The 26440-nt window shown below is 39.2% G+C and overlaps 1 protein-coding gene across 1 annotated transcript in view; it reads left to right on the top strand.

Annotated features, from left to right (window-relative positions):
• The first annotated feature begins 2175 nt into the window (after positions 1 to 2175).
• ASXL3 (ASXL transcriptional regulator 3) overlaps positions 2176 to 26440 on the top strand; it is a 196102-nt gene continuing 171837 nt past the window's right edge. Inside the window, exon 1 of the mRNA XM_055559041.1 lies at positions 2176 to 2309. Coding sequence (XP_055415016.1) covers positions 2256 to 2309 — 54 coding nt within the window. The 5' untranslated portion in view covers positions 2176 to 2255. The remainder of the gene's footprint in view (positions 2310 to 26440) is intronic.

Here is a 26440-nt window from a genome sequence, read left to right as displayed (position 1 = left end):
AGTTCTTAAGCACTATTTCACACACACAAAACAAATTATGTTTATATATATATATATATATGCTATGATCTGATTGCTTTAAATAAGTATTTTTGAATGGAAGAGAAAACATTGGAATGAGCATACAAATGCGAATGTAATACAACTTTAATGTATATGAAATGTAAAGTTAAAATGTAATACACAGGAATAAGAGTTATGCAAAGGGCTTCCCTGTTAGCTCAGATGGTAAAGAATCCGCCTGCAAAGCAGGAGACCTGGGTTTGATCCCTGGGTCAGGAAGATCCCCTGGAGAAAGAAATGGCAACCCACTCCAGTATTCTTGTCTGGAGATGCCAGGGACAGGTAAGCCTGGCGGGCTGCAGGCCATGGGCTCGCAAGAATCTGACGACTTAGAGACCAAACTACTACTACTTTCAGCCCAGGGATAACTTCAGTGTGTTCTGCAAATCCATTTTTAAAAAGAAAGGGAAAAAAATGGAAATTATCTTTTGATATTTAAAGACAATGTATAGATTTTTCTAATTCTAATGAATTAATAGGTAAATAGTTTTAAAGAATTAGCATAATCAGTTCTTTATGATTAAGTACTGCCTCTGCTTAATTGCAAATATTTTTATTACTTCAGTCATTTGACACTGTTCTCAAAGGAATCACCTTACTATAATTGTTTCATTCTTAGACATACATCTTTTCATTAGACGTTCAAGTTAGGAGTATTTATTTTTAAGCATTGCAGTTTAGAGTAATAGAAACAATATGGGATTAGGGTCAAAAGACTTGAGTTTGATTCAGAACTGATTTAGCTAGAGACCTTGAATGCAATGTAATGTTTCTAAGCTTCATTTCCTCTTTTGTGCAGTAGAGGGAAAAATGTATGTTTAACTGCGTTGTTTTGAGGATGAAATGAGATAATGTATATGAAAAAACAAGACTACTATTTACATACTTTATTATTACAGTTAGGAAATAACCGTACATAAATCATCCAGAATGAGTGCTCGTTTTGTTTTTTTAGATACTCAAGACATAATTCATGTGTGGGTCATACAGCCATTTCTTTCTTGGCGTAACAATAACTTTATTGACCTAAACACTTCACCAGCGATCTAAGAAGTTGGAAAGGTTACAATAAACTTTCAAGGCTTAACACATGTTTTTTGTTTGTTTGTAGTTCGCTAGCAAGGTTAACAGTCCAACTCTTCACGCACCCCAAACCTGGCCATTACAAACAATTTTTAAATACACAAGCGTTAGCTGTGCAATTGTTTAGATTCTCATCATGTTTTACGCTATCGAATGATGACTGGACACTATTAAAAATAACTAATGCTAAGTCACCGCACGGCACTGATCCACAGCCACCGCGCTTTGGTCTCGCATTGTTTTAGATGATGGAGGGGACTCAATATTGTGTCAAGTTGCACCTTCAGTATTAGTTCTACATCAGAAGAGGCTTTTTTTTTTTCACCCTTTCAGGCTCTAAGAATCTACCCAGCCCAGCAGAAAAGGGTTAAAGGAGTCCAGCAGAGGGGAGCAGTGCAGAGAGAGAGAGAGAATGAGTGTGCGAGCGAGTGTGAGCGCACAGGACAGAGGCGTCGAGTTGCGGAGCGGACTCGTACGCAAGTTCCGAAGGCCCGCGTGTCCGCGGTGGCTGGCCCAAAGGGGGCCGGAGAGGCTCGGCCTGAGCGGAGCGGGCAGCGCCCGGAGGGGCTCGGGGTCTGGGTGGGAGGGAGAGGGGTCTCCGAGGTTTCAGGGCGTGGCTGGAGTGGGGGGCGCGCGGCGAGTGTGCGCGGGTGTGCGCGCGCGAGAGAGGGCGAGTGTGAGCGCGGCGAGTGTGAGCGCGGCGAGTGTGCGGCCGCGTCGCCATTCCCCGTGACGTCAGAGTGTATTGTTGTGAGCGGGGCCGAGCGGAGCATCCCCGGAGCTGTCACCGCGGCGGCGGCGCAGTGCAAGCCCCGCACGAGCGAGCCCGGCCGGCGCCGCCCCCGCCCCCGGCCTCGGCTCCGGCCCCGGCCCCGCCGCCGCCGCCGCCCCCGCCCCCGGCTCGCCCGTCGCGCGCCGCCGCCGCCCGCGCGCCCCCACCCACCCCACCCCACCCCCTCGCTCCATCCCTCCCACCCGCCGCCCGCGCGCCTCCCCCCGCGGAGCGAGTGCGGGTCACCGGGTCACTGGGTCATTGTCTCGGCGCCCGAACCCCGAGCACCCCGTGGAATCCCCCACGTCATCAGCAGAACCATCAATGAGATGCAAACATGAAAGACAAGAGGAAGAAGAAGGACCGCACCTGGGCCGAGGCTGCCCGCCTGGTACGTACCGCCCCCCGCCCGCCGCCCCGCGCCGGCCCGTGCCGGCGGAGACGGCCGCTTCCAGCCGGAGCCGCCGCCAGCTCGCCGGGCTCCCGCTCTTTGTTATTCTGCGGGAGTGGGCTCGCCCGGGGGCCCCAGTGTGTGTGTGTGTGCCTGTGAGTGTGTGTGTGCGTGCGCGCGCGGAGGGGCACAGCGATTATCTCGGGGAGCCCGGCGCCCGCCGCGCCCGGGACCGCCCGGGACACTTCTCCCGGTACTTCGCTCTCGGGGCTCGGCCGTGCCTCCTCCGCCGGGGAATTTCCGAGCGCTCGGCCGCGCTCCACTTCGCTCTGCCGCTCCGGAGACCTTTGTGTGGCAATTACCACTCCCTCCCGGCCCCTCCACCCCCCGGAATTCCATCGATAACTCTCCGTGCACGGTCTGTGTGGGTTTCGACGTTTGTGAGTTCATACATTTCACACGTGCATGCCCGGTGTGTGTCCGACCCGGACTTGTGGGGCATGTTGCATGTGGGCTCCGTCGTGGCGGCTCTGTGTGCCGTGTCGTGTGCATTATGTATGCACACTGATACGTGCAGGTTTTGTGTGGCTCAAGTTCGTTGGTGTTTGTAGGTATTGTGCTCAGCCCGATGTTTGTGTGTACATTCCGTGCACGTGTGTGCCATTTGTGAGTATGTTTGTCCGGGTGTGTGTGTGTGTTTCGTGAAGTTGAGTCAGTGTCATTTGTAGCGGGGGGTTATGAAGAGTGTACAGCTAGGTGTGTTTCGCTGCTGGCTTCCTGGGCGGTGTTACTTCGCTGCTTTTCCTTTTCTTTAACCTTTCGGAGCTTACGTTTTAATCAGCGAAAGAATGTCTCTATAGAAATGCTGGTTGGCAGAGGGGCGTCGGCGTCTTTGGTTTGATGTATGTGTACGTGTGGGTTTTTCTCTTTTTTTTTTCCTTCATCTTCTTTTAACGGACAGCTGTAAACGGTTTTTTGTTTTTGTGTGTGTGTGTGTGTGTTTTTTAAAGGATATTTCTGTACCGTGTGTCTCACGGGAATGCAAGGCATTACATTTGAAGCTTAGCCTTTCAGGCTTTCGGTTGCATAAATTAAATATTTATTCACCAACTTACTATCTGTTATAAATTGACCAAAAGAAAGCAGGCTGCATGCAGCGGGGGTGGGGGTGGGGGGAGCTGAAAACCCCAGGATATGTTACTGGGTTGACTTTTAAAGATTGTTTTACTATAACTGTGGTCTTTTCTTTCTTTCTTTCTTTCTTTTTTTTTTTTTTTTTTTTAAGCTTTTGAGTAACTACATCATGTTCAAGGAGAACATTTGTCAAAAGTAATTATCTGAGTTTGGTTGAAGGGCCTTGCTGGTATGTTTCTGGATTCTGGCAAAAGGTTTTAGATAATTGGCCCTATTGCCCTGCGCAGAAGTGACAGAAGTCCTTCTTAATTGCAGTCTAGTTATTGGTAGCTGAAGTGGCCGGGCCCCTTTATTCATTTTTAATTTGTAATAGTGTATGCTATGATTTCTCTCTTTATCTGCCGTCCTGTTAATCGCTAAATCACTCAGTCTCCGTGGATGAATGGGCAGGTAATAGTCATTCTCTAATGAACTGCATCTGGGAGAGTGAACTTATTTGTAAGGAATATGTGAAAAGTAAGCAGTGTTAAGTAAATGCCAGATTGATGTTATCACTGGATTTTTGCTAGAGCAGAGTAGGTTATTTATTGTTTGCTCAGCCATTAATTCAGAATTGTGTGGGGGGTGTGCACCGCTTCTGAAAATGCATTATTCCAGTTCCTTGGAGTGGCAGTCAAGTACTATTATAGAGCTTCAGTGTATATATTTTAAACAAGTGAACAATGAGTTGATTTATAAATATTTTAAAATATTGGTTCATGAATTAGCTATATCTGCCTGCAGAGAATTCTTAATAAATAACAGTATTCTGATGGAATTTAAAGCTAACCATTTGTATTCAATCAGTATATGTTGCTATTCTTGAAAGTACTACACTTTATTTGATATAATTGTCTTGGAGTGATAAATCTCGAAATCGGTTTCGGAGTTACATGTTTTTTGTTAAAAGTTTCATTTTCCTCTTGCAAAGTTCATTGATGGAAAAAGACACGCTAGGGGTCATCAACACAAAAGAATTAATGATGGACCAGATGTCTCTGTTTTAACCAGACATATTGAACTAGTAGTTATGGTAATTTTTCAATTTGGTTCAAGTTATTTTTCCCCTGGTAGTTGTACAAATGTGTATGTATTCAAAATGTTGACAGTTGAAATCAAATACTGAATAAAGGAGCAAATAATTGTTACTGTAAATATCTTTTTCAGAAATTTGCCATTTATAATAGTGACTTATGATCATTCTTAACTTATTTGGTAAAAAAGGAGAAATGATTCCATTTGAGTAATAGTGACAGTTTTTCATATTTTCTTTATGGTTATGTGAATGCATGTAGACAAACTCTCTTCCAAACTTGCACGAGAAACATTTTTACTCTTAAAAGTGATAGTATTATACTAAGTGAAAAAGAAATGCCTTTTTTTGTGTGCATTTCTGTGATAGAAGTCCTATTTTATATTTTCACACTGCCCCTGCTGATTATGCTGTGGTAGTGGTAAAGAATTTTTAGCCTTTTCTCCATCAAATGTTAAACCAGATGTCTGATTTTAAAACTAAAGACTCAAGATCAATAGAAAATATGCAGCTCAGTATGTGGTTCTTGCAATATATGAACTAAAGAGAAAGTATCCAAATTAACATTAAGAATAATCTTCAAAAATATGCCATGTATACTTTTATATATCTATATACATATGTGTGTATATCTATATGTGTGTGTGTATATATGTACATATGTATATTCTACTGGTGTGTATGTATGTGTGTTTGCATGTGATTATCTTGAACGAAAGGATATCAGGGCAGGGGAAATGCAAAATAGATTTTTTGAACTGAGACCAAAAGCTCATATTGAAGTGTAGCTTGGTATTCATTTTTAAGAAAAATGTATAAGGAAGAGCAGTTCTTTCCAGAGTAACTTAGAACTTCCCTTAAACAACAGAATTTTGGTTTTCTTTCTTTGTAAGAAAAGTATCCGGCATCCAAATCTGTAAACTGAGTGGCAGCTCCAGGGATTTTGTTTTAGATAGAGATGTAGCTATCAAGCTCCACCAATTTTCTCATAGAAGTATGTCCTGTTTGGATGTGGTGGGCTTGTTTATCTTAGGAAAGGAGGACTGGTGGCATAATTCCCCTGTATTTTCAGGAATGTGGTGATTATTAACAGGCTGCCATTTTAAAATAGTAATATGACAAATTTGCCCCCCCCCCTTTTTTTCTTTCTGCCCTTCATCAATTGCAGAAATTTCAGCCCTCAGCCTCTCCCCCTCCCCCTCGGCCTTCTGCAGTTGTGGTTGTTACTTAGCGCAGGGCCATTTAATATGGAGTCTGCTCCCAAACCAGATGCATTTTCATCTGTTTTATCTGCTCGTCTAAGGTTGTAGAGTCTCAGAGGATCCCACAATCACATGGAAGTGTCTTCTGTCTTAATATTTGTAGCCCACAATAAGAATAAAAATCAAAACCATAACTCATGTCGAGCTGGGGCTTTGACTTTAATCCTTTTGACTTTTATCTCAAGTCTTCACTCTGTTACTATAAATACAGTTTAAACCATTGTGAAAGGATCTTCATGCTTCTTTGTAAAAAATGGGGATTTGACAGGACTTTGTTTTACTGCACTAAGGGGTTTCTTTGTTACTGGCTTAACACAGAACATACTGTTATTTATATATTTAGTCTAGGTTAATTCTCTCTTTTTTTTGACATGCAAAATTGTTGCTTTGAGAAGTGCTTTTTGATAGTTTCATCAGTTTGTTCTATAGGGAGTGCTGCTGTTAAGATAATGGTTCAATGTATTAATTTGTTCCCCGAGTTTCCTTCTATTTGTTTTGTTCCTTACAATCTTTGTTTAGTCTCACTGGCACCTGAAAATAAATCTTAACAATCCTCAATAGCTTTGTGCTTGGTAACATGGCTGATTTATTTGCTTGTGGTTTAGATACATTCACACAGATAATGAATATCAGTGGGTTTTTTTTGGGGGGTGGGTGGGGTTCAAGGTGACCTTTGGAAAAAAATTTTAATGGCAAATTTGCCTCATTGTTGGGAAAAAAGCAGGCACGTACTCCTTTATGCCCTAGCAGAGTTACTGAAGGTTTTAAGTAAATTGAACTTTTGTAAATCATACTGTATTAAAAATTAAGTAGGGGTTTATTAATTAAAGGAAATCTGTGTGAATCTTTTGCACAGTGAAGATTCTTTTGCATAATGCATTATATTCTAAATAAACTGTTAGGTTTTTATCAAATAGCGCTGAATGGTAATGGTAGCTGTTAAACTAGAAAACAATTCATAATTGTTCATTTACTGGTTGCCTTGCCTTTTGTCTTTGTATTTTAGAAATAAATGTAATTTTTCAGGGGTGATGAACATAGGGTAGAGCAGAGAGCTCTGGTCTTGCTTTTGGAATTTTCTCACTGTTAGTGGTGCTTAGATTTTAGGTTAGGACCAGGCCTTTGTAAGAGCGGAGAACATTTGACTTGTGATTTGGGGTAAGCCCCAAAGGTGTACATGAGCATAACTGTGACAGTGACATTACTGGTTTAAGAGACTGGCTGATGTGTTTGGCAAATGGAATTTTATTTTCAATAGCTTACATTTCAGTTGGCTTGCTTCAGCTGTTTTCTGTGATTCACACATAGCATCATTTCTTTATGTCTGTATCATCATCTTTCTTTCAGATATGGAACCTAAATTTTCATTTTGCAATTTCAAAGATGGAAAAGAGTTAGCAAGCTCTGTGCCTCTATAGGAAAAAAAAAGGAGTTTCAAGTTGGGGAAAAAAAAATAATGAGGGATGTGAACTTGGGGCAGTGTATAGGTTGTTAATTTTTTATTTCCTGCTGACATGAAAGAGAATTTTAAGAATTCTTTCTTAAGTTTTTCTCTCTTTGACAAATTCTTTGGTCACAGATGAGCATATGGTAGCTTTTAGACTTGTAGAGTTATACCTGTAAAGGAATTTCACCACAGAACAACAAACTGATAAAGTAATTAAATTTAATTTTTAATAATGTAATCATTTAACATGTCACTGAAATGCTTTGGAAATGTGAAGTTTAGTCCCTAAATATTCTGAGGGCTCCTACATAGCATATGGGTCAAATGCCAGGGGCAATACAAACTTATCTTCTGAAGGAGTGTAGAGTTCAGTGGGGGGGATAAGCGAACCTGGAGGGTGACTGAGCAGACAGACACCATCCTTGGGCATCACATGAGTGATCAAGAGGTGCTAGTTTATACATTTACAGAAGGGAGAAGTTGACTGAAGAAGGCTTACTGGACTAAGTGAAGCTTGATTTGTCCTTGAAATACAAGTAAGATTAAACAGGTGATGAGAGAAACTTTCTAGGAAGAGAGAACTGTATGGACAAAGGTGTGATGTTAGATGAGAGGAAGTATTCAGGGCACAATGAACAGGCCAGTCTAGAAATCTCAGAAGACTTGAGGGGAACTTGCACTGCAATAAAGTTGAAAATTAGATTGTGACTCAGTTGGGTAGGGGTTCGAAAAGTCATTTTAAGAGAGCTGGACATTGTAAATTGTAGCATGGGGCTGATGGGGCAGTGAGGTAGTAGAAACACACAGTGTACATACATACTCCCAAATGACTATTCCTTATAGAGACGGGACTCCGTTACTTGGAGAATCTAAAACCAAAATTGATGCTAGAAATATTTTATTTAAAAAAAAAAACAACTTTGTTCTGTGTCATAGCCTTCCAAATGAGGAAAAGTAAACATTAGTAAGTATTATACATTGCATTCATAGAAAACGTGTACAGACCACTCATTTGCTGAATATACTCCCTTGAGATCTGTGGATAGCGGGGGTTTGCTCAGTAACTCATTCTCCTAGTGTGGTGGTTTAATGATGTGTCCAATATCTTCACCTTGTTTGTAAGGAGCAGGGCTGGCATAAGTCCTTTGAAAAATTCTGTGCAGTCTGATATTTTAAAAATAATACAAGCATTTTAACTGATGTAAATTTAACTGATTTGTTGCATGGAGGCATAGGGAGGATGCAAGCCTCCATCAGACTTACTGACCACCTTTCAGATTGCCTGTCTTTCATTTCCTTCTCCCCCACTTCTTGTAAGCATCAAAACTTTGCATGGCTGCTGCTGCTGCTGCTGTTGTTAATTCATAATTTAAAGTACACTCTCCCCCACCCCTGAGGTCCTCTGGAGCAGATCCTGGCTCCTTCCTGGTGGGACTGGAAGGAGGGGCATCTGTATAGAAGGACTTTCCGCTATTTGCCAGCACTCAGAGCCTTGATTGTTCTGCCTTTGTCCCTGCACAGTTGGTAGCTGTGGAAATCTATCCCTGGCTGAAACTTTCCCTGAAGAGCCCTTGGGGAACAAATAGAAACATTATATGATTAGCCACATTGTTTTCATTATTAAACAAATCTACATAAAAGGGTAGCAATTAACAGCTTTATCTGCCTGAACTTAGACACCTATCTCTCCTCTTCCCTCCCTAGTCCCACTTGAAACGGATAACAATTAACTGTTGCTGGTTTTAATGTCAGCAACTGACAACTCCAAATTGGGAATAGGCACTTCTCCTGGTTGATTGACATGTAGCCCTCTGACACATTCTTATGTAGTTTTAGGGCAAATTCATGCCCTGGGGTTAGAGCCAAAGGGCTTGTCAGAACACTGACTTTAATAGCTGCAATATACAACTTAAATGACATCTAAGACCTTAGCTTCGGTGGATCTTTTAGAACCTGAGGAATTCTCCAAGGCAGTGGAATTTATACTTAATGGACAAGCTTAGAAATTGTAAGATTTTTGTCTAAGTATATAGATGTATAATTGACTTTATGATACAGTTGTTTATATCAGTTTATCTGTAGCATACGTTAGTCCATGAAAAACTTAATGATTTTTAAAATAATTCCAAAATTGATTTTTTTTGGCAAGTGTTGTAATTTTTTTTTTTTTTAACTAATCCGACAGTTGATTTCTGAGTGTATGATCTATGATTTAACGAAGGGAATGGGAGGGACCCTTTTCATCTTATTCAGAGGACAGATGGTATTTTCAGGATTTTGTTAACTTTCATGTAGTGAAACCTGTTTTAATGAATTCAAGAAATTAGAAATTGAAATTGGGTCTTTGGGCTTGTTTTCCAGCATAGTCATGAAGACATGATATATAGTGAGGCTGTTGGTTTTTCTTAATTTTTTTTTTTAATGTCTGGAATAAATGACTACATATGCAATTTGTGCATGTATAGAAACCTTGTTGACATTGCTGCAGAACTAAGTCCGTGTCTGGACCATCAGGACTCTGTATTCCCCACCACCACCCTCCCCTTCCTCTCCCTCCTTATCATGCACACACAACAGACACTCATTATTTGGAAAATTGTTTATAAGAAAATCTCCTTGCTTTAAAATATGTGTTGTCATATCTTCAAAATCTCACAATTAGAAATTGTCATTCCTGAATTCCCTGTTTACTTTGGTCCTCTTAATCTCTTTTGAGTCAGTTCTGGAAATTCAGTTAAACATTCTGAATTAAACTTTGATATTTTACTTGTTTTCTTTGCATCACTGTTGCTCTTTCCTGCTTGTTGTAGGGTCTCCTCTCCTCTCAGTTTCCCTCTTCACGTTGCTATATCTCAGAATTACGTGTCCCTCCTTTTTATTCTCAGTTTTCTCCTCTCTTTGAGCAGTCGCACCCACTTCAGTGGCGGGTATCCCAGGACAAGAACTCTAGCCTTGATTTTTTCTTTAAATTTGGATTTATACTAACAATTTTTATTGTTTATCTCCTTGCACTATGGATATTCCAAATGAAATTCATCCAGTTCAGTTAAATATTCATTGGCAACCTCCCACAAATGTGCAATGCATTGGGTCCACAACAGGAAAGGATATCATTCCTGTCTGGAGGGCACTTACCTGTATGAGCATAAATAATATCTGTGAAGGGTGGAAATTCTAACTATAGCTCACATTTAGCTCCTCCTCTTTTCATTCTCTGTGTTTTACAGAGTGCTGACCTTCCAACTAATTCTGAACCTAATTTGTTTTCCAAATTTTACTTAGTGAAGCTGTATTAATCTTTCTCGAACACATTTGATCTTACTGAATCATTCCTCTACTTATAGATTTGTGATTGCCTTTAAGTTAAAGTTCAGCAGGTCATGGGAAACTCATTTTAACCTTAGAAATACTTTTTTAAAAGTGATATATGATTGTTTTCCCTAATAATATCAAGAATTTAACATGTTCTATCCATTATACATCACACCAACCTTCCCATCATGTAGTAATTTCTGCAGCCTCATATTTATTTTAAATTCTTTTAAAACATAGCAGTTATTTTTAATATGACATAAATTAATAACATTTTATTAACCTCCATGCTCAACTTTATTTCTCATATTGCATTCACTCTAAGTTGCCTCCTTTAACAGCTTTTAAAAAAAATTAATCGAGGGTCTCTGGGTCCACAGGCTTTGCATTTCTGACATATTTTTGTTTGTCCACCCCTTAAAAACTTGATTATTAAGCTTTTGTGTTTTAAGTTAGTTCCAGACTCATATGCAATTATAAGAATTAAGAAAAAGTGAACTAGTGGCCAATCCTTCCTAATCATCCATACCCTCTCCCCCAATCCCCCCGTTCTCATAATTTTAATCTTAATGTGTACAAAAAAAAAAAAGATTATGTGTACAAAAGTGATCAACCTTGGCCTTTAGGAAGTATTATCCATCAAATGTGTGGATTATAATTCAACAAGATTTTTATTCTCACAAAGCTCAGCTCATCTTCCATTAGAAAATAAAGGGAAAAACTTGGTAGGAAAAAATTAAGATATTCTATGTTGCTCTTACCTTTGAGTGATAATTTAACTAGTTATAAAAGTCTTAGTTGACAGTTGCTTTATCCTTAGTACATTGGAGATGTTTCTTCATTATGTTCTTGCATCAGTGGTTGTAATATCTTGTCTGTGGTGAGTTTCATTGTTACTTTTTAAAGAAGTAATATGCTTTTTGTATCTGAGAGTTTTTACATGTTCTCTTTATCCTTGAAGTTATGAAGTTTTAATGCTTTGTCTTAAATGTTTGTCTTTGTGTTATTATGCTTGGTATCTAGAGTTTACTTTTTAGTGTGTATGTTTAGTTGCTCAGTTGTGTCTCTCTGTGATCCTGTGGACTATTGCCAGCCAGGCTCCTCTGTCCATGGCATTTGCAAGGTAAGAATAGTGGAAATAGTTGCCATTTCCTTTCCATACTTTTCTTAAAGAGTAAACTTAATTGTTGCCTTTTTATACTTTAAAGTTTTAATCATGTTTTGGTATAGAACTTATATTGTCTTGTGTCCCCAGCAGGCCATGAATTCTTTGAAGTCTTCTAAGTGTTCCCACAGCATCTAATAGTTTAGTTTATGGGTTAGCAGTGATTTAAATACAATGTGGAAAGGACTTCCCTAATATGGAACAGGATACAGTAGTGGATATGCTGGCTTGGCTAGTCAGAATTGTGGATTGCAAGCAACAGAAACCACTTGTTGCTAACTTAAGTATAGAAAATGAGCTTTTTTTGGAGACCATAAAGTAGTTTATATAGTCATCGGGAAGTCATCATCTTCTTCTTAAAAAAAAAGAAGGTTGGAAAAATCAGCAGAGATCAATAGAGGATGAGCAGCAGAAATATACACAGTCATGCTGCAAGAACGGTCTACTTGGATTGTGGCTGTGGACACCACTAGCGCAATAATGGTCACCTCTGTGACTTAGTGCTGACATTGGACACTGCTGTTGCTCCCAGTGTATCATATGAATGTATTATAGTCTCCTCTGTCTTTGCATCCAGTACTCAAGATTCAAATTCACAGGCAGATGCATCTAATTGTCAGACTCTTGCTCCCAAGTCTATACCTTAGCTGCTGAAGACTGATGAGAAGGTGTATATGGCCTCTTCACCACTGTCGTGGAAGCATCTATGTTTATATATTCATAGTGGCAATAAAGCCAACTGAAGATTAAAACTGAATGCCCCACCTCTTTCCACCTCCTGTTCTCAGCAATTCTGCTGTGCATTTTTCTTGTCTCAGTGAAAGCCATTGCCCTCTCTGTAGTTCCTCAAACTGGAAACCTTCTTGTCATCATTAATGCCCTTTTGTATTTTTTTTTCTTTTTATCCAGTAATCACTGAGTTATGCCGGTTTTATTTCCTTTTCTTCAAATTTTCAAATCCTTGTCTTTATGTGCTATACATATCCATTTCCACTGTAATTTATCTTGACTCAGGCAGTATATGGGTTTGGGAAAGAATATAGATTAATGACAGGCCTAAAAGTCAGGCAGATTTATGTTTGAGGCTCATTTCTGCCACTTACTATGTGTTTGACCTTGGGCAAATTATTTAACATCTCTCAATTTTAGTTCAATTGTCTATTAAAGGGAATAATGGCATTACAGAGTGGTTGGAATATTTAAATAAGATAATGTGCATAAGGTACTTAAGTACAGTGTCTGACATTAGAAGGTGCCAGTTAATGTTAGTGCCTGGTAGTTCCCATCTTCTCATTAAGTTGATACAACAACCTTGTAAGTGGTTTTACTGACTCCAGACTTGCTTCAACTCAGACTCATTCTCCTTATTACATCCACAGCTGCTTCTTTAAAGGAAGAACTGGTTCATGTTATCCCCTTGAGCCTGACTAAGTTGCTGTAGGAAACAGATGGCATTATCTTATAATGGGTGATTAAAGAAAGTTAGGGCACAATAAAAGAAAAGAACAAGAGATAGACAAATCAGGGATATTACCAGCAGAAGGACGTTACTATTCTTAGACTTGAAGGGCCAAGGAGAGCAGAGAGCAGTTACTACAGAGATGTGGGCTCTTATTATAGAAGAATCAGAAGTAAAACATAGCCAGTGCCACCCCTCACCCCTGCAAGGGGAGAAGCATGCTCATTGTCATTCTGACTCCACTCTCCTTCCATCTTCTGATCTCCAGTTGGTGCCTCCTATGGCTGAATCCATGTATAAGTCAAAAGACAAAGGACTTTCATTGGGGAAATTCATGGTTGTCAGCCTACTGGGTCATGAAGCTGAGTAGAGAAGGGTAAAAAGTGAATCTGGAGCTGCTAATGGGGAATGCAGAAAACATCTCTTTTTCAAATACCTTTCAGTAGCTTCCCATGATTCTAAGAGTATCATGGCCCTTGTTTCAGGATCCTTCAGGTTTGTCCTTTGCATACATCTCCAGTTTCGTTGCTTGATTCTCTCAGCATTGGCATTTTAAACACCTTAATGTAAAAGAACTGTTAGATCTTTGAACTTATCATACTGCCCCATATTTTGTTTCAACTTTGTACATGTTCCTTCTCTTTGTAAATCTTCCCTCCCTCCCCTTCTATTCTTTTCATCTGGTAAATTCTTAACACTTCTTCAGAGTTCAACTTCCTTTAAGAAGTTTTTGTATGTCCCCAAAGCACTTCACCCCACTCCAGTACTCTTGCCTGGAAAATCCCATGGATGGAGGAGCCTGGTAGGCTGCAGTCCATGGGATCACGAAGGGTTGGACATGACTGAGTGACTTCACTTTCACTTTTCACTTTCCTGCATTGGAGAAGGAAATGGCAACCCACTCCAGTGTTCTTGCCTGGAGAATCCCAGGGATGGGGGAGCCTGGTGGCTGCCGTCTATGGGGTCACACAGAGTCGGACACGACTGAAGTGACTTAGCAGCAGCAAAGCACTTCATAGTTGGGACGGTTATTATAATTACTTGTTTACTTTCTTGTTTATAAGTGTTTCCTGAGTACCTGATGTACTATATCAGGTTAAGAGGGTGCTGATTATAGTTGAATAAAGTGAATGAGTCAAAGAAGATTTTTCAGAGGAGCTCTTATAGCTAATTTTTTTTAAGTTTTCAGAAGATCTGTAGAACTATAAAACTTATTTCTTCTTGATTTATTTCCATGTCATTGCTGAATTGTCATTGTACAGCCTAGAGAAGGGATCTGATTTTCTGAGACTCAGTTGGACAACTGATAGGTTTTGAAAAATCTGTGTGTACTGTCAATTCACTAGCCTCTTTTATTATTTTGGGATACTTTGTTGAAGTTAATGGCAATGAAAAAATATTCAGTTCCTGCCATTAATATGTTACGTACCCTGTGAATACAATAAAATATGGAACTTGACCTTTGGGAGATTAACATTAAAAAAACCCCCAAAAACCCCTTGAAGCCCAAGAGATACTTTTCTGTAAATTTTAAGTTGCAAAGTGTAGTAGAAATTCAGTAACATAAAAGTAATCTTTTATGTTTGATTTTAGTAAGATACAATGATGTATCTTACTTTATAAAGGCTTTCTGTGACTTACAAACCAAGAGAAGAATTATATAGTATATTTATTACAACATGGATTGGAAATGTTTATAAAGTAAATAATCTCCTTTATACATGTAAGTAAAACATTTATAAGGAGTTCCCTGGTGGTTCATGTAGTAAAGTGGTAAAAAATTCATCTGCCAATGCAGGACACATGGGTTCATTCCCTGGGTCAGCAAGATTCCCTGGAGAAGCAAACAGCAACCCACTTCAGTATTTTTGCATGAGTAATCCCATGGACAGAGAAGCCTGGTGGGCTACAGTTCATGGGGTTGCAAAGAGTTGAAGAATTGGACATGACTTAGTGACTGAGCATGCATGCAAAATATTTACAACTTGATGTCACAGTTTCCTTTTGAGAGTGTAGAAATCTGATATAATGATGAAACAGACTTTATATATCAGATATCATAAACTATTACTATTACCAAAGTAATAATTAAAATCACTGTTGCTAAAGTAATGACTAAAAATGGCTAATAAGAGTTTTTTAAAATAATGCTTATTGGGTACTTATATGCCTGATAGTACACTAACTTATTATATACATTATATTGTTTAATCCTAAGTGCAAACCTAGGAGACTAAGTGCAAACCTATAGTGCAAATCTATAGCATAGTCCATCTTTTTTAAATGAAGAAATTGAGATTAAGAGTGCCAGTTAAGTTTCTCTCAGTTGCAAGTGAAATAAATTTAGTGAAAACTAGTTTAAACAAAAAGTCCCACTTAACTGAGAAATCCAAGGGTGGAAGTCAGTCAATTGTAAGTGGGTATAGAGATATAGAGACTATCATCAAAATATTTGCTTTCTCTCCATCTTTTATCTTTGTTTTTTCTTGGCTTAATACTGCAGCCAGGATCTGATAGAAGTCTTGGTCAAGATAAGATGCTCATTGGCACCCCAGAGCTGAATCCTCCAAGCATAAAAAGAACCACTTTCCCTGTTCCTCCTCTTTATTATTACTGTTGTTATTTTAAATGCCCTCTCAGGGTAGTCTTTATTTTGTCCTACTTGACTGTTTTACTCATCTCTCACCAACAGCAGTGGCCAGGATCAGGTAGCATGATGGATTACCATGCAGCAATGACTTGGAGCAGAAGATAATTATGCAAAAGCACCAATAAAAGGGAGATAGAAAGTATGCCAGAAAAACAAATTATACATGCCATTCCCTCTGCTTTCAGAGAGGGCGAATTAGCTTGCTAAGCTCGTCAGTAGGATAAGAAAGTGAAAGTCGCTCAGTCATGTCCGACTCTTTGTTGCCCCATGGACAATACAGTCCATGGAATTCTCCAGGCCAGAATACTGGAGTGGGTAGCCTTTCCCTTCTCCAGGGGATCTTCCCAACCCAGGGATCAAACCCAGGTCTCCCGCATTGCAGGCTGATTCTTTACCAACTGAGCTATCAGCGAAGCCCAGTCATTAGTAGAGCGGTGATTAAAACCCATGTCTGCCCATGCTCAGAGTTCTAGACATTAAGCATATTAAAGTTACTTTTTTATTCCTTCTTCCTGGTATTAGTTTTATGATTGTTTCACATTTTCAAGATGTTAAAGCCAAGACAGCCATTGCAAAAATTGTAAAGATTTCTTTGGAGCGTTTCCTCTGGAACTTACTTTCCTGATTTAGAGGCTAGATATTACAATGGATAGTTTCTGTTCTGTTTTTCCTCACAGACCAGTTTCTTTAAATAGCACTCTATATGAATGGTCTTTATATAATATTTATAGTTTAGCACCATTCATGACCTGAATTCATGAAATATATAATTCTGGATGAGGCTTCCAGGTTCTTTCTGGATGCAAGTAAATACTTTCATTTACTGACTAAATGCCAAGATTTTTTCACAGGATCGATTGTGACCCTAAGAGAATGTTAGTTTAATGAAAGAGAGCAAACTTTTCTTCTCCCTAGCGTAAACCCTCACTCATTTCTCTGAATATTGAGAAAAGATCAGCATAAGATGGCGACTCCCTGTTTTATGTACAGTTCCGTGGCCATCACAATCTTATGGCTGTCACTTCTTATTTATTCATTTAACAGCATTTCTCTTCTAGAGCTTAAGGGAAACAAAAGTTGTGCTTAGAAAATTTCTTCTTCTCCTTCTCCCTTTTTCTTTCTCTTAGCCTTGTGGAAATGTAACCATGCCTTCTCAGTTTGGATGAAGGTTGATGGCACTGAGCTTTTTGATGTTTATGCACGGTCTATTCTAGGCAGAGATGCTACTGTGAATAAAGAGAAAAACACACCTAGCCCACCAGGATCTTTAACGAGGAGATGAGAAAAGTAAAAATAAAACACTATTAAGTATAGACAAAAATACTATCTGACTCCTGTTCTCATCCTTCCTCCAATTTTTGGATATCTGTTTTTATCACTTTTAGCTAATGCTGTCTTCACAAACCAAGTACTAGTAATTAAACGGGGATCGAAGGACTGTCAGTAGGAAAAACAAAAATCAATGAGCAAATACAGATATTGCATTACCTTTTAGTCTCCTAATGACTGTTTTATTTTTCCTTGTTCCAGAACTCACTGTTAAGTGAGTTCAGCTTATTGGTAGAGAATGCAAGATTCATAAAGTTATTTTCATTCGTTAAAAGCTTCAGTGGAGAAGGAGGCCCTTTAAAAATTAGTCTTGTTTTCCCAGTCCATTCTTTTTCATGATTTGTGTCTTATTTTCCTGGTGTAGATGATAGCCATAGGCAGCTTTTCAGAAAGAAGCAACTTGAAGCACATTAAAGGTATCATCCAGAAAAATGAATGATGAGGGAACAATAGTAGGACTTTGATAAAACTTAGTGTTTTGTTTTAATTTTTTTTCTGTGTGTTTTGAATAAGCACTTGATCCTTGAACACCGCAGAGGTTAGGGGCACTTGACCATCTGCACATTCAGAAACCTGTATAACTTAGAGTTGGTGCCCCCTCCCCTCAGTTCCTCTTCATCGGTGGTTCCATATCAATGGATTCCACCAGCTGTGGATCGTGTAGTACTTATTGTTGAAACATCTGCCTGTAAGTGGACCTGTGCAGTTACAACCAATGTGGCTGAAGGGTCAGCTGTGTTTTCAGTTGTGTTGGAGAGACTCAAAGAGATGAAAAGATAGTTTTCTACTAATTATATTTTTAAATTTCTTCCTTCATTTTTAATGAATGGTTGACTGGCTCTTTCATTATAGGCAGTAGGTTGGCACAGGGTGGCACCTCTTGCCCCTTTAAGTAGGTGTTACCAGATGCATGGTCTTGTTCCCTCTAGCCAGGGTTTGATTCAGCTTTTTTCTTTCTTGGATGTGTTAATCACAGAAGCTGGTAATGATGAAATTTCAGTCACCCTGCTTCTAGCTTGGACATACAGATGCGAGTGAGGAATCAGCATTTGTTTTAATCCACCAAGATTTGGGGTTTGGTTTTTACTGTTTTGTATCCCTGCCTCCTGACAGATACAGTTCTGATAGCAACAAGGGATGTTTTTGTTCCAGGCCACCCTTTCCCTTTGTTTATGAGACAGTAAATGCTTAATTACATGCTTAAGAGGTAAGTAAAGCAAACAAGGTTAAGTCCCTGTGTTGTTCTTCATTACATTAAATTGCTTTGTAAAATCACCCTCTGCTGTAAAAAATATCTTTGATATTTGTCAAACCAGAAACCAGTAGAGGATTTTCATTGCAAGGAAAATTTGTTTCTATTTTCTCTTAAGATAATTCTGTTTATGTTTTTTCTTGATTTAAAAAAAAAAAAATGCTTTTCCTTCCATCTGTCTACTCAAGAGGACAGATTTCTAACCAGAGAGAGTGAAACAATTACTGTTAACAAGGAATTGAGTTCCAAGATAGTTGAAGAGATAGAAAAAGGGCACCTGGGCATTTTCAACAAGCTCAGGTTCCCAAGTCCAGACAAAGTGTGCTTCATGTTGCAAAGGTATGACCAGATTTCCACCCCATTGAGAAGAGGAAAGCAGACACTGTAATAACACCTCCTTCTTTCTTTCTCTCTCTCTCTCTTTTGGCCTAGAGGAGAGCTGGTGGAAAGGAGTGCCCCCACTAAGGTATTATATTTCCCAGTCTGTCTCAGAGCGTCCTGTCTCCATTTCCCGTGCATTGAGGGCTCGTTCACCCTCCGGCCATTTCCCACCAGTTTTTACTCTTTTCTAGATACAGCACACAGAAACTCCTGACAGCTGACAGACTCCCCATTGAGCCCTACCTTTTCATGTAGGAAAAGGGGGAGCAAATGAGGAAAACTTGTCTTGAGAGTCTGCAGATTTTCATACCCAAGGAATGTGTTGACCACATGCATCTTAAACCAGACGAACAATGTTTGTTCAGCCCTTCAACTTGCCAGTGTGCAGCCCAGTCTATTCCATGCTTGGAAGCAAAAATTCAAAACCAGATTTTCTAGATGTTTCTACCAGTCATCTGCTCAAATGCAGTGGAGTTGTTCACGCACAGTCACTTACATATTATATTTTTCATTATGGCATAATTTATCTGTAGGAGACATTGATTTTCACAATGAATTCCTTATCTTAAAAATTTCTTGGCCTTTATATGGAACTGTAGCTACTTCATTATAATTATTATAGGCAAGGCCATGACTGAGTTGTTAGGATTACAGAGTAGACTTTGGTCTTCTCATATGATTTCCCAGTAATACGGAGATGATGCATTTTGTGTTTATCTTCCCTTTGTACCAGCTGACTAGGATATTCCAGAGTTTGTTCTTCTGTCGGTTCTCTATACCTGATAGCAGGTGTAGTTAGTGCTTAAAACCTGAATGTCAAGGTAGTTAGCAGAACTCTCAAAACTTTTCCTGCAGATTGTTTCCTCAGGGAGAATTTGATTCCTTTTGAGCCTAATATCTACTGCCCATAGTTGAGTGAATCTAGGAGAAAAACATCTGGCCTAATTTATTATATTCAGGCATAATTCAATAATGCTAAATCACAACTTATGGGAAAAATCTAACTGAGACTTCATAAAAGCACTAATTTAGAGTTGGTTAATAGGTAACTTACTTGTATTTCTTTCAAAGGGATAGATATTTTGATCATATTGGAACTAATAATTTTTCTTCATTCTGACATCTAAAGGTGGCATTATGGTATAATGAGCTTGCGGCCTGGTTGTATGCAAAACTCAGCTGGTAAAATCAGGACTGAGGAAGGCTAAAAAGCAAATAGGGACTATCTGATTTCATAAAGAATCTTTTGTTGGCAAAGGTAAGTTTTAATGTTCCATTGCCTCCTTAAAGAGACTCAGCCTATACCTCATATCAACAAATATGGGCTGATTGAAACCAGTTCTGTTTGCTTTGTGCCCTGATAAATATGGCCTTCATTCCTCTGGCACTTAGTTTAAGAAACAGGACCAGAAAGGAGGGTTGGATGGAAAATTGGAAAACTTGGCTAATTTTAAGGTAGGTAATACATCAAGTAGAATATTAAAGTAATTGCCCCAAGAATGTATTTAGTGTAAATTGTGTTGCAGATATTTTAATTATATCTTAATTACTTGAGTACAGTAAATTTGGTGGGAGATCTTTGACTTGGCTTTTAGTATAAATAGTTATGGTAGATTTTTATGCATGCTTTCCTTTACAGACAGGAAAACACATATCACAGAAACCTTTGGTCTATAGAAGGTCTGTAGGTTATATCACTGAAATATTGGTGTACCTGCTTCATATTTTTAAATGTTGGCCCTCTTTCTGAAGCCTGGGATTCAGAAATTCTTTTAACTATTATTCATCAGAGTTGCGTTCTGGGTAAAGACTTCTTATTGTGGGAATTATTTATAGCTTTGCCTGGAGAGTTCCTAATTTTATACAATTGTTTAATCTTTTAACTATTGTCTCTGGATGATCAAAGTGCATGCCTGACAAAGGACTAACTCTGAATTTCTGAGTTTTATTTGGTTAAGAATTGGGGTTACCAATGAAAAAGAAGTAAGTTTTCATAATAGCTATTCTGTTACTGAGAGTCTTCCCAGGTGGCTCAGTGGTAAAGAATCCTCCTGCCAATGCAATAGATGCAGAAGACGTGAGTTTGATCCCTAGGTCAGGAAATCCCCTGGAGGAGGAAATGGCAACCCCACTCCAGTATTCTTGCCCGGAGAAACCCATGGACAGAGGAGCCTGATGGACTATAGTCCAGGAGGTCACAGAGAATCAGATCCAACATAGTGACTAAACAACAAAACTTCAGTATCTGCAGAAATAGAATGTTCCCCATTAAAATCAAGGTAGAGAAGAGTATTTTTCAAAAGAAGAGAGTAATATGTTCACAAAACAAGAAGTCTAATACATCACCTCTTCCTTACCATTTATTTATCTTGTTTTCATTCATTAGGTATAAGTTTTTCCATGTGCCAGGTAATTGGATATAAAGCAATGACCAAAAAAGAAACAAAATACCATGATGACCATCATTACTTCCACGGACTCGGACTTATAACATCATCACTGGAATAGGATAGGGAAGGGTCATTTCTATGTAGACTAAACTAGCATTTTGAATGAAGATAAAAAAGACATGGGTTAGTCTCCTTTGTAAGTCATTTCTAAATGAATTTGATGCTTCCCACCCTCCCCTCCTCAGCAATAGTAAACCAAAGGATAAGTGTCTCTAGAGATGATGATGGCATGTTTTATTGTATTTCATTTTGGTGTGTGTGTGTGTTTGGTAAATATTTGTTAAATCAATGAATTATTGAGGAGATGGTGCTGTTGTTTAGCTCCAGTCAGGAGAAGAGTAACTATTAACTGTGACAAAGCAAGCATCATTGTTTTTGTCATTCTTCAACATTTAAGAGGTCAGAATCAAATAATCCCATATAACAAAGTCATTTTCTACAATTATCTCAAGATATATTCTGCAACTAATTCCTTCTGGCAGCTGCATCTGGATGCTGTGTCATTTCAAGCTAGTCTGTAAGGATAACACTGAAGAATTCTGACTCAGATTGAATGATGAATAATGTTTGCTTTGGAAAAAATTCAATATACCTGAATTTTATTTTCTCTACTGTGCTTTACAGTAGAGGGTCTATAAATGTGTCTGCTGTTGTTTGAATATTCATTTTTATTTTGTTTTGAAATTGATTTTAAATTAAATATTATATAATTTATATTATATATGTATATATTATATGTTTGATGATATAAAGATGATCTTAATATACAATTTAAAGATTATGAAAGTAATTTGTGCTTCTAAATACAAAAATATTTTAAGAATATGAAATTTCCTCCTTCAGCTTTTACTTTTCTGCCACTGTCCAGGGTAACAATTGTTAGATGTTTGAATATTTTTATCTGGTGTGAATGTGTGTGTTGGGGGGGTTGTGGGTGTATTTGTATGTACACCACATGTACTTGTATATATGCCTCTTATATATGTATTATTTTTAAGCTTGTTTATATTTTTTACTCATCACTTTCTAGTGGATATCCTTCCATATCAGTACATGTTTTCCTTCCAATGTCTGTGTATTATTTTGTGGGATGTATGTGCCTTCATTTATTTAACCTTCTCTCTCTTAGATTGTATTTTTTAAAAAACAGTTTTAGAATGATGTTTTATTGAATGTGCAGGATGAGCTGAGGATTTCTGTATGATAAATACCTAACGATAGACTGAAAGTGAAAGTCGTTCAGTCATGTCCGACTCTTGGTTAGCCTTTCCCTTCTCCAGGGGATCTTCCCAAGCCAGGGATCAAACTCAGGTCTCCCGCATTGCGGGTAGATTCTTTACCAGCTGAGCCACAAGGGAAGCCCAAGAATACTGGAGTAGGTAGTCTATCCCTTCTCCAGTGGATCTTCCCGACCCAGGAATCGAACCGGGGTCTCCTGCATTACAGGTGGATTCTTTACCAATTGAGCTATCAGGGAAGCCCAGAATGATAGATTTGAAAAATGGGACCACTTACCTTTTTACATTTTCATAGTACTGTTCAATTACCCTCCAACTAAATTTGGACTTTTTGCTACAAGGTATCATGTGGTGGTGGTGAAACACTTGTAGTTCAGGAGCATGAGTTTGAATCTCCCCTCTGCTTGTTACTTGGGACTAGCCTGGAATAAGTGATTTAATTTATCTGTATCTCAGTTTTCTCATGTACAGAAAAATAATACCTACCTTGATTGGTGACTATGAAAACTAAATATTTTAATGTAAGTCAGGTTCTTATAAAAGTATCTCATGTATTTTTATTAAAAACTCTTCCCAGTATTATGTAAGTACTATCTGCTATTGTTAACATGAACACCTTGTAAGGATTCCCAAGATAAGGAAACTTTGGGTCTCAGCTGATTACTCCGTCATAATGTTATGCTCAAGAGAACACTGACCTTGACCAGAGACTTCCATATGGACTGGTGTTTATTCTCCTACATGTGGACAAAAATACAAATTAAGCTTCCTAATTTTCATATTATCTTATTCTGCTGCTGCAAGTCTGCTTTTCAGAGTTGTCATATCTATCTGTAGTGCGTGCATGCTAAGTCACTTCAGTTATGTACGACTCTTTCCAACCCCATAGACTGTTGCCCTCCAGGCTCTGTCCATGGGATTCTCCAGGCAAGAATACTGGAGTGGGTTGCCATGCCCTTCTCCAGGGGATCTTCCCAAGTTAGGGACTGAACCCACATCACTTATGTCTCCTGCATTGGCAGGCAGGCTCCATACTGCTAGCGCCACCTGGAAAGTCCATTTACCTTTAGTAGTAAAGTATAAATAAACTCCAAGTTGTCATTAGGATATATACTCTTTAACTTAATCGTATTAGATCTTGGGAATACTGTCTACCTGATTAGTCTCAAGTATTATATTTTTGGCACCCCACTCCAGTATTCTTGCCTGGAAAATCCCATGGACGGAGGAGCCTAGTAGGCTGCAGTCCATGGGGTTGCTAAGAGTCGGACATGACTGAGCGACTTCACTTTCACTTTTCACTTTCATACATTGGAGGAGGAAATGGCAACCCACTCCAGTGTTCTTGCCTGGAGAATCCCAGGGACGGGGGAGCCTGGTGGGCTGCCGTCTATGGGGTCGCACAGAGTCGGACACGACTGACGCGACTTAGCAGCAGCAGCAGCAGCATTATATCTTTGAGCTTCCCTAGTGGCTCAGACAGTAAAAAAATCTGCCTACAGTGCAGGAGACTTGGGTTCAGCCCCTGGGTCTGAAAGATCCCCTGGAGAAGGGCATGGCTACCACTCCAGTATTTTTGCCAGGAGACTTCCATGGACAGCGGAGCCTAGTGGGCTACAGTCCATGGGGTCACAAAAAGTCAGACATAACTGAGCGACTAAGCACACACACACATTATATTTTTATGTTATGCTTAGATTTTGTGAGAGCTTCAGCAATATGAACATGTATGCTCTGTGTTTGCTTTTGTGAAACTCTCATTGAGGACCCTGCCTGTTACCACCCAGTGCCTCTGTATGAATTTCACTTGACATGATCCTCTTAGTTTTAGGGATAGGAAACTTGATCTTCTCTGACAAACCAATGTTTCTTTCATGAAGCTAATAGGACTTAACTGGTTGTTTGTCTCTACATTTTAGCTGCCTTAGAATTAGCACCGTATTCTAGGTCAGAATCACAGCAGCTTGATCACAGGGCATGATTTCCTAGTTTTGAAGTATTCCCTATATTTTCTTCTTTAAACTAGTGCCTATTTCTTAAAAGAACATATAATAAAGTAATAGAGAGGTTATAGCCCATGTTTTAGATGAGATAAGAAATGATAAAATGTGAGCTTGACAAACAAGACACTGAGAAAAATCTGCAGATATGATCAGGGGTGCTGCTCATAACCGTGGGGAAAGCCGCAGAGAGCAGGGGGTAATTTTCCAAGAGCTGAAGCACTTGGTGACCACAGACTTTGGGAGAGTCAGATGAGCACGCCTGCATTTTAGTTGCCTCACCTCTCGTAAAATGAGGCTGTTACTACTTCCCATGATGATAAAGTGGTGGTTGTGAGGATCGAGTAAGCTTGTATTTATGTTAGAACAGAATTTGGTGCAGGGTAGCTATTGGGTATTTTCTATTGTTATTATTATTAAAAAAAAACAAGAAAAACTTTTTGAAATTACAGACTGTAGGGCTTTATCTCAACTCTCAGTAAAATTCTACAGAGCATTATTAAACAGAAATGGAAGTAGTGATCCCTGGAAGGCATTGTGGATTCTCTAAGTTAATTCATGTCAAACTAAATTAATTTATTTTTGATAGGATTATTAGACATACAGCAGGAGGATGCGCCTGGTGGAGCGAAATTTCAGCCAGTCATTTGACGTATTCTCTTGTGGGACTCTTTTAAAACTGATGGGCAAATATGAACTGGGCGATAGTATAATTAAATGAATTTTTAGCAGATTGAGCTTCTATAGGCAAATTATACTGATTGGCTCATCAGTATCATTTTGAAAGGAGATCCCAGTGGCAGCCACATGGTTTGTGGCTTTGTTTTTCCTTGCATTATTCTCCTGTCAGGAATAACTTGGAGGAATCTGTCAAATCATGCTTGTCACATGTGTGGATTCACAAAATAAAAAGGGAAACTGAACAGTTGGACAAGGGAATAATGATTCCAAAAGAAGTTTGGAAGCTTGGACGAACCACCTGCACCTAAAAAGATGAAATTTAACTCAGATAAATATTTCTCCAGTTTGTGGATAAAGCAAAATTTACCTGTTACCTTAAATAATCAAATATTAGAGGATAATGGGATTTCAGAGCCTGCAAAAATGGATTGAAACAAACACTAGTGCATAAAGATACATTTCTGTCTGGTGAGTTTGGAAAATATACCACAGAATTCGCATGTGGTTTCAGAAGCAAATGTTGAGCGATCTGGAAGTTTTTGTTGATTGACAGTGTGAGGACTGCTGAAAAAGAGCAAGTGTTCTGTTAGATTGTATTAATGTAATTATATGAGCTAGAGAAATGGAAGTAATAGGTTTACTATACAGATTATGTTTCAGTCAAACTACATTTGGAATATTTATCAATGGTATTTAACTAATTTGCTTTAATTAGGGTAGTTCTTAAAGATGTGAATTACAGATGACATTAGCAAATTCAAGAATATTCAAGGAAGGATGATTTGGGAGGTAGTCTGCAAGCTATTTCGGAGAAGGCAATGGCACCCCACTCCAGTACTCTTGCCTGGAAAATCCCATGGATGGAGGAGCCTGGTAGGCTGCAGTCCATGGGGTCGCTGAGGGTTGGTCACAACTGAGCAACTTGACTTTCACTTTTTACTTTCATGCATTGGAGAAGGAAATGGCAACCCACTCCAGTGTTCTTGCCTGGAGAGTCCCAGGGACAGCAGAGCCTGGTGGGCTGCCGTCTATAGGGTTGCACAGAGTCGGACACGACTGAAGTGACTTAGCAGCTGCAAGCTATTTTATGTGAGGATGGATGGAAGAAACCAAGGATCCATTAGCCTGAAAATAAAAGGCTGGGACTTTCCTGGTGACTCAGTGGCAAAGCATGCACTTGCCAATGCAGGAGACCTGGGTTCGATCTCTGGGTTAGGAAGATCCCCTGGAGAAGGAAATGGGAACCCACTCCAGCATTCTTGCCTGGGAAATTTCATGGAGAGGGGAGCCTGGTGGGCT

This window comes from Bubalus kerabau, chromosome 21, assembly GCF_029407905.1.
Source record: "Bubalus kerabau isolate K-KA32 ecotype Philippines breed swamp buffalo chromosome 21, PCC_UOA_SB_1v2, whole genome shotgun sequence".
Classification (NCBI taxonomy): Eukaryota; Metazoa; Chordata; class Mammalia; order Artiodactyla; family Bovidae; genus Bubalus; species Bubalus kerabau.
Note: the sequence above shows the minus strand (reverse complement) of the source record. Positions and strands in the feature narration are given on the sequence as shown.